Source organism: Carcharodon carcharias, chromosome 6 (assembly GCF_017639515.1).
Source record: "Carcharodon carcharias isolate sCarCar2 chromosome 6, sCarCar2.pri, whole genome shotgun sequence".
NCBI classification, from domain to species: domain Eukaryota; kingdom Metazoa; phylum Chordata; class Chondrichthyes; order Lamniformes; family Lamnidae; genus Carcharodon; species Carcharodon carcharias.
Genome location: NC_054472.1, coordinates 145581039 through 145597614, shown reverse-complemented (window position 1 = coordinate 145597614; position 16576 = coordinate 145581039). Strand labels below are relative to the sequence as shown.

Sequence of the window (16576 nt, the reverse complement as noted above, 5' to 3'; positions counted from 1 at the left end):
CAAACAAGCCCCTCTTCCACCACAACCTCATCATCACTCCTTGCTTTGGTCTAGTTGCTAGTGCCTGCGAAGCAGAGTCATCAGCCTGGTGTGAGGAGCCAACACAACCGAAGGAGGAACCAATACATTTTGAAGCTGGCACTCATTTTCCTGGATTAGCCACATAACCTCTTGGTTTTCCCTGCACTCAGTCAGTCACTGAGTTACACTTTCCTGCCTCTACCTGCACCAAATCAGTGCACAAACCTCCCGGGCCTACTTGGCACTCACTACTGACGTGTTTTCTGAGGTTAAAGAGCGCTTTGAGCTCACCATCTGCCACTTGCTGTTTGGTGGCAAGCAGCCAGTGAGTCCAGGGCTGTCCTGCCAGAGCATCCTCTCCAAAGTCACCTTTGTTGCCTCAGAGGATCGGGAGCTCATGACCCCAAATACTGTCTCTGTAACCCCATTGGATGTCGCAACCCACAGTTTGCGAAAGCCATGTCTACTCAAAACTATTCATTTAAACACCTCTATTTGGTCATCCCCTCAGCCTTTTAAGAGAAACAAAAACCAGCATTTCATTTATTCCTGATTGATAGAACCTTGTATTTCTGGTATGATCTTTGTAAATTTATTTTACACCTTCTGGCAAGGCTTGGATGGTGTATTTCACCATCCAAATTTTTTGAGGTCCTAATGAGCATTGCAGTATTGAAGCCCCTGCCTATTTCCAGCATGAACTTTGGCCACCTAATCTAAGGTAGCAGATGGAGAAAATGCAGTAAATTTCTCCTTGCAACTTTGATCTCAGTAACAATTTTAAAAATTCTTTTGTGGGGTATGGGTATCACTGGCAAGGCCAGCATTCATTGCCCAACACTAATTGTCCTTGAACTGAATGTTGCTAGGCCATTTCAGAGGGCAGGTAAGAGTCAACCACACTGGAGTCACATGTAGGCTTGACCAAGTAAGGATGGCAGATTTCCTTCCTCTAAAGCATTAGTGAAGCAGATGGGTTTTTACAACATTCGGTGATAGTTTTATGGTTACCATTACTAAGACTTACTTTCAATTCCAGATTTATTAATTTAATTTAAATTCCACCAGATGCTGTGATGGGATTTAAACCTGTGTCCCTAGAGCATTAGCCTGGGCCTCTGGATTACTAGTCTAGTGACATTACTATGGGAAGATAGCAGTCCAGTGGTAAAAATTAATACATTAACAAGTTTTTCTTTTGAAAATAGGCACTGCACTGTTTGTTTGGGATTGGAATAGCTTCAGCCACACAGTTCAAGTTTGTTTAAATTGCCACCTATCTTATAATGCTGCACTTGGTATATATATATATATATATATATATATATATAAAAAGTTAATGTTCCCACTATAGCGAAAGTGGATGTCTCTGTGAGTGCAGCATCAGGGAAAAGGAAATTGGTGATGAACTTCAAAAGGCTACAAAGGGTGTGATTTGCAGTTAATGAGGTTCCATTAAACTTAATGAGGTTTCATTAAACTTAACAAGTTTCATTAAACTTAAATAAAAACAAAAAAACTGCGGATGCTGGAAATCCAAAACAAAAACAGAATTACCTGGAAAAACTCAGCAGGTCTGGCAGCATCGGCGGAGAAGAAAAGAGTCAACTCTTTTCTTCTCCGCCGATGCTGCCAGACCTGCTGAGTTTTTCCAGGTAATTCTGTTTTCATTAAACTTAAACTTGTTTTCTCAGATATCATTATCGTGGAGTAAACATTTTCTTTCAACATGTCAATTTTGGCAAAAAGAAATTACTATATTTGCAGAAAGTTGATTGGTGACAATTCTGACTCAGTTAGAGTTGGCGTAACTATACTTAAATTGTTTTAGAAGCACAACCTATAAAAAGAAAGTGATAAAAACAGGGTTTATTTAAAGCTTAGGCTTGTAATCTATTATAGAAAGGACAATGAAGCCAGAGAGAGGGTAGAACTTTGATTCACCAAGATGATGTTAGGAATTATAAAATTTAGGTATGGTGGGCAGAAAAGTGGCAAATAGAATTCAATGCAGAGAAGTGTGAGGTGATGCATTTGGGGAGGTCAAACAAGGCAAAGGATTACACAATAAACGGGAAAAGACTGAAAGGTGTAGAGCAAGTGAGAGACCATGGAGTAAATATCCACAGACCCCTGAAGGTAGGAGGATAGGTTAATAAGGTGATTAAGAAGGCATATAGAATCCTTTCATTTATTAATAGGAATAGATTATAATAGCAGGGGAGTTGTGCTGGAACTATATAAAACATTAGTTAGGCCACAACTTCAGTACTGTGTGCAGTTCTGGTCACCTCATTATAGAAATGATGTAATTGCATTAAACAGAATACGGAAGTGATATACGACGATGTTGCCAGGAATGGAAAATTGCAGCTATGAGGAAAGATTGGATAGGCTGGGGTTGTTCTCCTTAGAACAGAGGAGGTTAAGGGGAGAATTGATTGAGATGTGCAAAATTGTGAGGGGCCTGGATAGAGTCGATGCGAAGGGCCTATTTACCTTAGTTGGAGGTCAGTGATTAGGAGCCGTGGATTTACAGTGATTGGTAGAAAGTTTAGAGGGGAGATGAAGAAACATTTTTCCACCCAGAGGGTTGTGGGGGTCTGGAATTCATTACCTGAAAGGGGGTAGAAGCAGAAACCCTAATTTAAAAGGTGCCTGGATGTGTACCTGAAGTGTTGTAATCTGCAGGGCTATGGATCAAATGCTGGAAAGTGGGATTAGGCTGTGTGGCTCATTTTTCGGCCAGCATTTTTCTAGAGGCCTCTTTTTGTGCTGTAAACTTTCTATGATTCTATGGTATAGATGTAAGAAGAAACATGTGTTATGCCTAAACTGTGGACTACTCCAGCATCATCTAGAGAGCAAAAAATATCCCTGGCTTCTTTTTTCCACTATTAACCATTTCCTCAAACCCCTTGTCTCTTCCTCTTTCACCCTCACTCCCAACCATAAGTATGAAGAACTCATGGACTTCTTTATCACAAAGATTGAGACTGCCTGTTCAGCTGCTCCTGCTGCTGTCCCCTTCCCCCCACCACCCCCAACAACTCTTTCCCACCAAGCCAAGCCTCTCATGAGGCTTCCTCCAATCTAGCCCTGAACCCACATCTCTCTCCATTACACTGCATTCCCTCACCAAGCTCATCCTGCCTGTGACACTTCAAGCACATATCTGCTAAACTAAACCATCTAAACTATCAAACCTCAAAATATCAAACATTGTAAATGGTGCCCATTGCTCAGTGAATAGCTACATCCCTTCCAAAATATTTGGCGTCACTCATCCTTGATCCTTCTAACCTTTCAAAATACCACCTGCCCCAACCTCCAGTTCCTTGCCAAGATCGTTAAACATGTTATTGTCACCCAAATCTGTGCCTATCTTTCCCGAAACTCCATTATGGAACTTACTTTACCTTATTTGCTGCTTAAGTTAATATCCATTCCTTTGTTACCTCTAAACTTGATTACTCCAACGCTCTCCTACTGGCCCCCTAAGTTCATCCAAAACTCTACTATCCTTATTCTAACTTGCAACATGTTTCATTCATCCATCAAACCAGTGTTCACTGAGCTACAATGACTTCCAGTCTCTAAATGTCACATTCAAAATTTTCGTCCTCACCTTGGTCTTCTCATTACCTCCTAGTAATCTCCAACTTCCTTCAGTCCTACAAGTTCCTTCCCTAAAACCCATTGCCTCTCCTTCAAGACCTTCCTTCAGACCCACCTCTTTGACGATGCTTTTGACGCTTCTTAATATCTCCTCTGGCTAGACATCATTTTTGTTTGATTACACATTTATGAAGCACTTTGGGACGTTTTTTTGTGTTAAAGGCACCAGTTACTGTAATTTTCCTGGGAGCAGGACTGGCTAAGAAGAGATTTAATATAAATTTTTAAAATTATAGTAAATGAATTTTGGGAAGGTCTATTTCCTGTGGCTGGGAATATGGTAATGATGGGTCATCAATTTATAATTCTCACTAAAAGAGCGAGGACTGATGTCTTTGGGAGTGGATGATGCAGAGACCATCACATCTTTTAAGGGAAAATAAGATGAGTATTTATAGAGGAAGAGGACAGAAGGCTGTGGAAGGGCAGGGGGGATGGGGTGGGGGATGTTGGGGAATAGCATGGCAGTGGGATTCATTTTAGATTGCTCTATTTAAGAACCAGCACAGACTTTATGATACAAGGTAGCGCAGAAAGGAGGAGATTAAAAAGTCATACAACACTGAAAGCCCAGCATGCCTGTGCTGGCTCTTTGATAGAGCTATCCAATTAGTCTGACTCTTATCATGAAGAGATATTAATGCCTATAATGTTATTGGAAATTATTTTTAAATTGGAATTGTAGTGGGGTCTGTGTCCATGTGTGTATCTGTGTGTCTTAATTGGATTAAAGCCAGCTAGTCTGGGTGCTTTGATGTATAGTAGTTTTGAGTTGTTAATTAGATAAACATAAGAAGAATAAAAAGTAAAATGTACGTTTGCATTTGTTGAATAAAGCATTCAAGCATGGGAGTAAAATCTTGCACCTAGCTGGGAGATGTCAAGCAGTGTTTTTATATTATTAATAAAATTAGTGGGTTGAATCGGGAGGTCATGGGTTCAAGAACCAGTCTGGAGACTTGAACACAAAATCTAAGCGGGCAGGCAGTGCAGAACTGAGGGAGTGCTAGACTGTCAAATATGCTATCTTCCATATGAAATATTAAACTGGGGCTCCGTCTTCCCTCTCGGGTGGACATTAAAAGAGCCACAGTGCTATTTGAAGAAGACTAGGTTAATTCTGTCCAAAATTTACTCCTCAATCAACATCACTAAAATTGATTATCAGGTCATTTATTTGTGGGATCTTGCTGCACACATTGGTAGCCATTACGACAATCAATACACTCCAATGTACTTAATTGAAAAGAGCTTTGAGATGTCCAGTCATCATGAAAGAAGCTATATTAATACAAGTCTTTGTCTGACTTAGGTTCCGAGCCACAGAGTGGATATGAATGTACTCATGGCCTGTCAGTTCCTGATGGAGCAGGCAGCTAGTGAAGGCAATAACCTCCTACTCCACTATATGTATCAATACCTGCTCTTTGACTTCCGCATCTGGAGCCACAGTGACTTCGCCGTTCGATTGGGTAATGCTTTACATTTCATTTGGAAAACTTTTGCTGGACTGTGAAACCCAAGTCTGTGCTTGAGGGCGAAGGATTGGGGAATGAAGAAGTGGGAGGATCAGGTCAAGTTCAAACTGAAAATAGTCCAGCCAATAGAACATCTTTTAAATTTAGTCTCTGTTTGTGGCTTGCTGACCTCTGTGGGGCCATGTACTGGATTGCTGGAACTGGCTTTACCCAAACTAAATCTTTCCAGCTCTCTGAGTTTGTTAAAAAAAAAAATAAAGATGAAGAGTAAATTTAAACTAGAAAATCTATAACTTTTCTGAATTTTTTCAGAAAAGTTAAAATCAAGTTCAGAGTTTTGTAATGGGATTGGATGGAATGTGATGGGACAGGAAGGCCAACATTTATTGCCTATCAAAAGTTTGATGCAACTGAGTGGTTCCATCGGCACTTTAGAGGGCAGTTAAGAGTCAACCATGCTTTTGTGAGACTAGAGTAACATATACCAGATCAGGGCAGCAGGTTTCCTTCCCTAAAGAACATCAGTGAACCAGATGACAACAAACCAGCAGCTTTCTAGTCACTTTTACTGGAAGCTTTTATTTCCACAATTTAAATTCTCAAATTGCCATGGGGGAATTTGAACTCTTTTAGGATGTTTCATGCAGGTCACTGGATTATTAGTCCAGTAACGCTGGGTTTGAAACATGTTGGGGAAGATTTGAGGGAGCCTTACTCTGCATCTGGCTGTGCTGATAATGTGCCTGAAATGGGAAATCTTCCATTCTCCAGCACTCTCATCCCTCACCCTGATGACCACAAATTGCTGCTTACTCTTTCTTCTTAAAAAAAAACATTCTTGGGATACGGCTGTCATCTCCTTGTTGAGAAAGTGATAATCTGTAAAATTTGCCCGCACATCAAAAAACTCACTGCTGGTAATTTGAGATTAATGGGAGACAAGCAAACTGTGTAGGAAGAAAGTTCACAACCTGATTCTCTTTACACTCACAGGGCACATACAGTACTTATCCACGATTATCAAAGATCACAAGCAGCGTATCAGAAAGCGGTACGGTGTGCAGTACATACTGGATTCCATCCGGACACATTACGGGTGAGTGGGAAGGTTTGCTGTGGCAATCATTTGGTTTGTAGTCAGTGAATATCTGCTGTTCAGTTACCAGTTTTTCAACAGAGTACAGATTATTTACTGTTAATTGAATTGCTGGTTATTCATAGGGCGGGGGGTTACTCTCTGCAACTATGCAGAGTTACTAAGATAAAAGCAAAATACTATGGATGCTGGAAATCTGAAACAAAATCAAAAACTGCTGGAAAATCTCAGCAGGCCTGACAGCATCTGTGGAGAGGAAAACAGAGTTAACGTTTCGAGCCCCCGTGACACTCCATCAGAACTAAAGAGGAATAAAAATGTGGTGAAATATAAGCTGTTTAAGGGGAGGGGGGACAGGTGGAGCTGGATAGAGGGCCAGTGATAGGTGGAGGCAAAGGAGAGATTGCCAAAGGTGTCATAAACAAAAGGTCAAAGGGGTGTTGACAGTAGTGATATTTGCTAAAGGATGTGCTAATGGTGACATTAAATGTAGAAAGCAGGATGAGCATGTGACTGATGGCCCTAGTGGAGGTGGGGTGGGGGGAAGGGATCGAAATAAGCTAAAAGGTGGAGATAAAATAATGGATAGAAATAAATGTTAAAAATACTAATAGAAATAGGTGGAAAAAGAAAAAAATATATACATCCCACCACCAAACACATCTTCCCTTCACCCCCCCCGTTGGCATTCCGAAGGGACCGTTCCCTCTGGGACACCCTGATCCACTCCTCCATTACCCCCAACACCTCAACCTCCTCCCACGGCACCTTCCCATGCAACTGCAGAAGGTGCAACATTTGCCCCTTTACTTCCCCCCTCCTCACCGTCCAAGGGCCCAAACACTCCTTTCAAGTGAAACAGCACTTCACTTGCACTTCCCTCAATTTAGTATACTGCATTTGCTGCTCCCAATGCGTTCTCCTCTACATTGGAGAGACCAAAAGCAGACTGGGTGACCGCTTTGCGGAACACCTTCGGTCTGTCCGCAAGCATGACCCAGACCTCCCTGTCACTTGCCATTTCAACACACCACCCTGCTCTCATGCCCACATGTCCGTCCTTGTCCTGCTACAATGTTCCAGTGAAGCTCAACGCAAGCTGGAGGAACAGCACCTCATCTTCCGATTAGGCATTTTGCAGCTTCCGGACTTAACATTGAGTTCAACAACTTCAGATCATGAACTCTTTCCTCCATCCCCACCCCCTTTTTGATTCCCTTTTTTCTAATAATTATTATATATATTTTTTATACATATATTTTTCTTTTCCACCTATTTCAATTACTATTTTTAAAATTTATTTCCATCCATTGTTTTTCTCTGCCTTTTAGCCTATTTCGATCCCTTCCCCCCACCCCACCTCCATTAGGGCCATCTGTCACTTGCTCATCCTGCTTTCTACCCTTAATGTCATCATAAGCACATCTTTTAGCTAATATCACCACCATCAACACCCCTTTGTCCTTTTATTTATGACATCTTTGGCAATTTCTCCTTTGCCTCCACCTATCACTGGCCCTCTATCCAGCTCCACCTGTCCCACCCCCTCAAATAGCTTTTATTTCACCGCACTTCTATTCCTCTTTAGTTCTGATGAAGGGTCATATGGCCTCGAAACGTTAACTCTGTTTTCCTCTCCACAGATACTGTCAGACCTGCTGACTTTTTCCAGCAAATTTTGTTTTTGTGCAGAATTACTGTTTATTTAGTACAGTAATGGTGACTTGCTGAATAACTACAGAGTTGCTGTTTGCTCAGCAGGATATGGGTGAGTACTAAACAGTGTTTAAAACAATTCTCTGGATTTGGCCATTGTTGACAAGGCTGACATTTATCAACTATCTCCAGTAATGGCCCGCCTTCTTGTACCACTGCTGGTGGTTTGGTACAACTAAGTGATTTGCCAGGGTACTTCAGGGGGCAGCAAAGAGTCAACCATGTTGGTGCAGGATTAGTGTAACAAAGAGGTCAAACCAGGTAAGGGTAGTAGGTTTCTGTCTCTAAATGACTTAGCAGAGACTCGGGAGCTAGAGCGGACCTTGGCACACAGGAGTTTGAAATGTATAAGAAGAAATCAAACTGTGACAACACAGAAATCCTGTAACTTGATTGGCTGGTGAATATTGCTGTTGTATTTCCCCTTCTCCAAAGTTAGGCAGTTAGCCTAAGTGGCTGAGAAGTGAAATATTTTAATTTTTCACAAAAAATTTCAGGAAAACACTGTTTTCCTATATTTAAATGGTGTCAACAGAAGGGAGGTGAGTAGCTGATGGGTCTTTCTCTTTTTTTAAGTAGCAAGGTTTAGCAGCAAGATTTGTTGTCCAATAAATAGAGGAATGGCAGGGCAGCTCTGACCTCTCACAGTGCATTTGCTACACTGTGGGAACTCCAGGACGCTTCCTGTGTCCTTGATAACCATATTGTATGCGCAACAAGTGCCGTCAGTTGCAGTAGCTCAAGCTCCAGATTTTGGAGCTAAAGCAGCAGCTAGCATCACTGCAGCATGTTTGTGAAGCTGAGAGCTTGTGGATAGCATGTTTACAGATGTGGTTGCCCATAGCTTAGGAGTATGCAGAGAGTGAGGGAAAGTGTGACCAGGCAGTCAAGAACAAACAGGCAGGAGTCCCCTGCGAGTATCTCACTCTCCAACCAGTATTCAGTTCTGAATACAGATGAACCTGGGGAATGCAGCCAGAGCTAAAGTCCATGACACCGCATTTGATTCAGTTGTATAGAGGGAGCACAAAGAAGACTGGAAGAGCAATAGCAATCGGAGATTTGACAGGGGAAAAGACAGGCATTTCTGCAGGTGCAGAATGAATCCAGTATGGTCTGTTGCCTCACTGCTGCCAAGGTCAAGGGTGTCACTGAACAGCTGCTGAGCGCTTTGAGCAGGGCACAGTGAACAACCAGCAGTCGTGGTCCACATTAGTGCCAACCACATAGGTAAAAAGAGGGATGTAGTCCTGCATTCAGAATTTAGAGAGCTAAATAAGAAATTAGCAAGCAAGACTTCAAAAGTAGCAATCTCTGGATTACTCCCTGTGCAAATGAGTATAAAAATAGAAGGGTAAAACAGATGAATGGGTGGCTAAGATGATGCAGGAAGGAGGGCTTTAGATTCTTGGGACATGGGAACTTCTCCTGGGCGTGATGGGGCCTGTACAGGCCAGATGGGTTGCACGTAAACAGAGCCAGGACCAATTTCCTTGCAAGGTGATTTGCTAGTGTTATTTGGGAGGGTGTAAACTAACTTGGTAGGTGTGTGGGAACCAGGAGGTAATATTAGAGAATAATAGCAAGATGCACAGAACCGGGAGAGATAAATAGCACAGGAATGGGAAATAGTGAATTATTAGGTGGGTTCAGAGTTAGGAGTAAGTAATAAAATCTAAATTAGGGTTACTGTGCATGTATGTGAGTGCGTGGATTGTGGTAAATAAGATTGATGAGTTGCAGGGACAGGTAGCCATGTGGAAATATGATGATGTAGCGATAACCAAGACCTGGTTCAAAGAAGGGCAGGTATTAATTAAATATTCCTAGATACAAAGTGTTAGGGAAATATTGGAAAGAATGGAAAGGGGAAGGGATTATGTATTGATTAAGGAGAACATTGCCTTGTTGGAGAGAGAGAATATCCCAGAGGGGTCAAGAACAGAATTTAGCTAGAGCTACAGAACAAAAATGGTGCAATTACATTGCTCAATGTTGCCTATAGGTCACTGACTAATGGGAAATATGTAGGGGAACAAATATACAAGGAAATTACAGGATTTTAGAATAGTTATAATGGGGAACTTTAATTACCTGAAGAAAAAAGCAAAATACTGTGGATGCTGGAAATCTAGAACAAAAAGAAAAATACCTGGAAAAACTCAGCAGACCTGACAGCATCTGCAGAGAGTTTTGAGTCCATATTACCTGAATATGGACTGCGATAGTAGCAGTGCTAAGGGCAGAGTGGGCAAGAGTTTCTAGAGTGTGTTCAAGAAAATTTTCTACAGCAGTTTTCTTTTAGTGCAACAAGAAGGGAGGCACTGCTGGACCTAGTTCTTGGAAATGAGATGGGCCAAGTGGATCAAGTGTCAGTAGGGGAACATTTAGGGGACAGTGATCATTTTATCATAAGGTTTAGGCAAATAGTGGAAAAGGACAAAGAACAGTCGAGAGTAAGAATAATTAACTGGGCAAAAGCCAACTTCAATGGGTAAGAATGGAGCTGGGCTGAATAAATTGGAATCAAAGGAATGCTGGTAAAACTATAGCTGAACAATGGGCTGCATTTAAAGAAGCGATAGTTCAGGGACAGTCAGTATGTATTTCCCATGAAGCGGAAAGGCAGGCAAACAAATCCAGAGCTCCTTCAATGACAAAGGAGAGAGAAAGATGAAGAAGAAAAAATGTGCTTATGACAAATGTCAGCTGAATAATATAACCAAGAACCAGACTGAATATAGCAGTTTGAGGGAATTGAAAATGCAGATATGAGAAGTAAAGAGAGACTATGAAAAGAGACTGGCAGCTAACATAAAAAAGAGTCCAAAAGTCTTCTATGGGCATATAAATGGTGAAAGGAGGAGTGGGGCTAACTTGGGACCAAAAAGGGGATTTGGGCATGGAAGCACCCTTGGTCAAAAAGGGTGTAAAGATAAGCCCAGCAACTACAACTGGTCAATTTAACTTCGATGGCACGGAAGATAATTCTAGAAACCATAATTCAGGATAAAAGTAATAGTCACTTGGGCAAATGTAGCTCGTTTGTTAAGATCAAATCACGTTTAACTAACTCACTGAAGTCTTTTAATGAGATGACAGAGAAGGTTGATGAGGGTAATGCTATTTGTGTGGTGTACGTAGACTTCCAAAAGGCATTTGATAAAGTGCCGCACAATAGACTTATGAACCAAGTTACAGCTCATTGAATAAAAGGGTCAGTAACAACATGAATATGAAATTGCTGAGTGACAGGAAACAGAGAGTAGTGGTTAATGGATCTTTTTGGCCTAAAGAAAGGCTTATAGTGGAGTTTCTCAGAGATCAATGTTAGGATCCTGCTCTTCCTGATATATATTAATGACCTAGACCTTGGTGTACAGGGCACAATTACAATATTTGCAGATGATATAAAAATCAGAAATATTCTGAATTGTGAGGAGGACAGTGTGAATTTCAAAAGGACATAGGTTGATGAAATGAGTTGACAAATGGCAGATGAAATTTAATGTGGAGAAGTGTGAAGTGATTAACTTTAGTAGAGACAAATTAAAATAAAGGGCACAATTTCCAAAGCGGGTATAGAAGCAGAGGGAGCTGGGTGTAAATGTGTCTAAATCACTAAAAGTGGCAGGACAGCGTGATTAATAAAGCATAAAGCATCCTAGATTTTATTAATAGGGGCATAAGAGTACAAAGGCAAGGAAGTTATGTTAACTTTGCATAAAACATAATTTCAGCCTCAACTGGAGTACTGAATCCCGTTCTGGGTGCTGCACTTCGGGAAGGATATAAAGACATTAGAGAGAGTGCAGAAACGATTCACACGATGAATCGAAGGATGAGGAACTTCAGTTACATAGATAGATTGGAAAAGGTGGGACTGTTTTCCTTGGAGAAGAGAAGGTTGAGAGGAGATTTGATAGAGGTATTCAAAATCATTATGGGCCTGGACAGAGTAGATGGGAGAAACTGTTCCCATTAGTGGAAGGATTGAGAACCAGAGGGCACAGATTTAAGGTAATTGGCAAAAGAAGCAATGGCAACATGAGGAAAAACTTCTTCACACAGTGGATGATTAGATGGTTCAAACCTGGAATGCACTGCCTGAGAGTGTGGTGCAGGTTCACTCAAGGCATTCAAAAGGGAATTGGGTTATTATCTAAAAAGGGCCACGGGGTAAAGATGGGGGAATGGCACTAGGTGAATTGTTCCTTTAGAGAGTCAGCACAGACACAATGGAGCAAATGGCCTCCTTCCACACTAACTATTCTGTGAAAGGCTTTAGTTGCTGCCTGTTCAGGACATTGAATGAAAACCAAGAAACCAAGTTTTGTGTTGGACTTGCTATGCATGAGGGACGGAGCAGCTTCATAATCACTTTCATTATGTTTTCCTTTCTTCTCAGCCCACAAAAGGATAACCAGGTCACAGCTGATGTTAAAACTGTTCAACTGTCACTCTTCAACCTGGTGAAAGATTTTATCACCAAAGCAGTTTCAGCTGAGGAGTTGCACAGCATCATCTCTTACATGGCAACAGCGAATGATGATGATCAGGTAAACTTGGTACAACATAAGCATGTGGGCCCCCTGATAGATCAACTGATCCATGGTATTGGAACCAGATTGATGAATAACCTCATTGTCCCTTCCCCCATCCATTTGAAATTTGTCTTTTTGATGTTTGTTTTTATGTACAAGTTCAACCAAGATGAATTTGTAGTGCCCTAACATGATGCATGGGGAGGGTAGCTTTTATGATTAAGAAATGTCCCATTTCAGTTCATGCCATTTCCAAAATCCATCCAACTTTTATTACACCATCTTCCATTCCATTTTTTTTAGTTTTGCCAAGACCTCAAAGTTTTGTCTCTCAACAGCAACAACTTGCACTTATATAGCACCTTGAAATGTAGAAAAACATCTCAAGGTGCTTTACAGGAAACTAGGAGATGGAAATTGATATCAATGCAAAGAGAGGTATTAGGACAAGCGACAAATGCTTGATCAAGCAGGTAGTTTTTAAGAAGTCTTAAAAGTGGAGAAGTGAAGATTTAGAGATGGAATTCCTGAGCTAATGGTTAGATGGTTGAAAGCACGACTGCCAGTTATAATACAAAGGATGTGTAAGAGACCAGAGTTGAGGAACACAAAGTCCTTGGAGGGCTGTAAGGCTGGAAGAGCTGACAGAGAGGGAGGGATTTGAACAAGTAAGATGAGAATTTTTAATTCATGCTTTGTGGAACACCTTCGGTCTATCCGCAAGCATGATCCCAACCTCCCTGTCACTTACCATTTCAACACTCCACCCTGCTCTCATGCCCACATGTCCGTCCTTGGCCTGCTGCAATGTTCCAGTGAAGCTCAACGCAAACTGGAGGAACAGCACCTCATCTTCTAACTAGACACTTTACAGCCTTCCAGACTGAATATTGAGTTCAACAACTTTAGATCATGAATTCTCTCCTCCATCCCCACCTCCTTTGCAATCCCCCTTTTTTCCAATAATTTATATAGATTTTTCTTTTCCCACCTATTTCCATTATTTTTAAATGTATTTCCATCCATTGTTTTATCGCTACCTTTTAGCCTATTTCGATCCCTTCCCCCCCACCCCACCCCCACTGGGGCTATCTGTACCTTGCTCGTCCTGCTTTCTACTCTTAATGTCACCTATTAGCACATTTCTTGGCTAATATCACCACCGTCAACACCTCTTTGCCCTTTTGTCTATGACATCTTTTGGCAATCTCCACCTATCACTGCCCCTCTATCCAGCTCTACTTGTCCCACCCCTGCTTAAACCAGCTTATATTTCACCTCTCTTCTATTTTTCCTTAGTTCTGTTGGAGAGTCATACGGACTCGAAATGTTAACTGTGTTCCTCTCTGCAGATGCTGTCAGACCTGCTGAGTTTTTCCAGGTATTTTTATTTTTGTTTTTTTTGTTGAGAATTTTTAATTTGATGACTTGGTGGACCAGGAGCCAACACAGCAAACAGTTGGGAGATATATGTGCTAGCCATGGTGCTGTCAGTATATGGATAGCAGAACTTTGCCATCCTACAAGTCTCTAAAATCTGAGTTTGGTATCACTAGCTATGACTGAATTTATCTTATCTTCCATCCTAATATTTCCAGTGTTGGTGGGGCCCTGCAATATGGGCCAAGACCCTTCACTTTCCCTTTTCAATAATGCAAGATAAAGGAACTATTCCCTTTTCTAAAGTCCAATGCCGTTCTTGTTACGAGAGTAATGAATCCAATTTCTTGCATTTATATAACACAATGTGTTCATAAACTATGAATTTGCTTCTATTTTTGAAGTGCAGTAGGTGTTGGTAAACACTGCAGCTATTTTACTCATAGAATGATCCCACAATTTGAAAATGAATGATTCAGTGACAGAATAATCTGACCTTATGGTGTTGTTTGAGCAAAGTCAAAAGAACTCATTGCTCTTTGCCAAATGGTAATGTGGGGTCCTTTCATTCTTATTGCAATGGAATGCAGTTTAGAGGGGAGATGGTAGCATAGTGGTAATGTTGCTGGGCTAAGTAATCCAGGCTAATACCCCAGGGGGCATTGGTTCAAATCCCACCGCGGCAGCTGGTGGAATTTAAATTAAATTAATAAATCTGGAATTGAAAACTAGCCTTGGTAAAGGTGACCATGAAACTATCATTGATTGTTGCAAAGACCCATCTGATTCCCAACGTCTTTTTGGGAAAGAAATCTGTCATACTTGCCTGGTCTGGCTTACATGTGACTCCAGACCCAAAGCAATGTGATTGACTCTTAATTGCTCTCTGAAATGGCTTAGCAAGCTACTCAGTTCAGGGCTATTAGGGATGGGCAATGAATGCTGGTCCTGCCAGCGATGCCCACATCCCACAAATGAATGTTTAAATTTGTTACTGAGATCAAAGTTGCAAGGAGAAGTTGACTACCTTTTTCCCACCTGCTCCCTTGGATTAGGTGACCAAAATTCATGCTGGAAATAGGCAGGGGCCTCAATACTGTAATGTTCATTAGGACCTTAATGCAATTTGGATGGTGAAACAGGCATGCACAAGCCCTGCCGCAACGGAATGTAGAAAAGCTAGCCTTTATTAAAGGGTAGCAATTGGAGGCTAATGAAAATCAAGTGCTACAAAGCATTTGGAAGGTTACTTTTTTGGGTCCAGGATGAGTATCCCAGTTTTGCCTGTGATGCTAAAAAAACTTAATACCCACCTACTCATGTTCTGAATTCTATTCCATCACTCCCTGACATCCACCACCCCAATGAATGTTCTGGCATCCTCTTTAAAGTTCGATGGCCAAGCAGAATTTCCGCCTTTTGTTAGGCAAACTATTTATCAATGCTGGAAACATGCAGGCAGCTTGCCTATAAAATTTAAATGTAGAGTCTCAAACATTAAAATTTCACGATTGCTCCATCTGTATGCGGCACATCAAAATCACCCATGGGATCTTCATTTTAACATCACATCTCCAACAATGCAGCATTCCCTCAGTAATGCAGCTAGCTTAAGTGTTTAAGTCCTGGAGTGGGGTTTCAACCCAAAACCTGCAGCTACTTAGCTGAGGCTGACAGTCACAAGTGCTTTCCTTGGGATGGCAAATGTTTCAGGTTGAGTTTGTGATGTGACCCAATGGTGGCTGTTTTTGTTTACTGTGTCCCCAGCCTCACAGAATAAAAGGTCTCTGTTTTCCTCAGCTTTGTGGTATTCTGGACGTCTTGCTCAGTTTGTTGAAGGGAGGTCCTTCACGAGACCAGCTCTATACCTTGCTGTTTGACCCTGGCAATGTGGAGGTCTTCTACTCATTGATCCTACAGAAGAAGTATTCCGATGAAGTGCGTGAGAAGATCTTTAGGGTGAGTTGCTCCTGAGCAAATGTAGAAATTACAAGAAAGAGAAAAGACTAAGGTCTGTTGAGTTTTTTTTTATATTATGCTGGGTGTCATTTAATACCATATAATAGTCATATGATAATGGAGTTGTTGACTAATCATAGCAATCAATCTCTATTAGTCTACAACAGACCCAGACTGGATGTAAGGAAATCCCCAGTGGTTCGGGAATCATATGTCCCTTCTAAGCACTCTGCACTTACCACATGTCAAAATAGCATCCTGTAGCCTGATGGTTACAAAACTATAAACAAATTAAAACACTGAAACGACCCATTCAGCCCATCAATGCAGCCTGTTCTGAGAAAGGTCCTTCACCTGAAACATTGACGTTGTTTCCCCCTCCACAAATGCTGCCTGACCTGAGTATTTCCAACATTTTCTGTTTATATTTTAGATTTCCGTCATCTGCTGTATTTTCTTTAGAAGTGTGTTGTTTACCCTCCATGCAAGTAGTGCTAATCCTAATACCTATTTTATTCCCATAACTCTTTATTCCCTTTTCCCCATTTTAGATGAATGCTGGGCTTGCAGCTTAGAGGCATAAGTTTAAACCCCATTATGTCAAACTGTGAAATTGAACTGAATAAATTTGGTGATTTGTGGGCTGACACCAGGAAAACACAATGGACATAAATGTTTGCCCAAATGATTCACTGACCTATTCA

General features: G+C 41.3%; 1 protein-coding gene across 4 annotated transcripts in view; it reads left to right on the top strand.

Annotated features, from left to right (window-relative positions):
• Window positions 1-16576, top strand: part of nbeal2 (neurobeachin-like 2) — a 271817-nt gene that overhangs the window by 150258 nt on the left and 104983 nt on the right. For all 4 annotated transcript variants that reach the window (XM_041189748.1, XM_041189750.1, XM_041189747.1 and 1 more), the window contains 4 exons: window positions 5012-5171; window positions 6171-6273; window positions 12398-12548; window positions 15714-15872. In XM_041189748.1, coding sequence (XP_041045682.1) covers window positions 5012-5171; window positions 6171-6273; window positions 12398-12548; window positions 15714-15872 — 573 coding nt within the window. The remainder of the gene's footprint in view (window positions 1-5011; window positions 5172-6170; window positions 6274-12397; window positions 12549-15713; window positions 15873-16576) is intronic.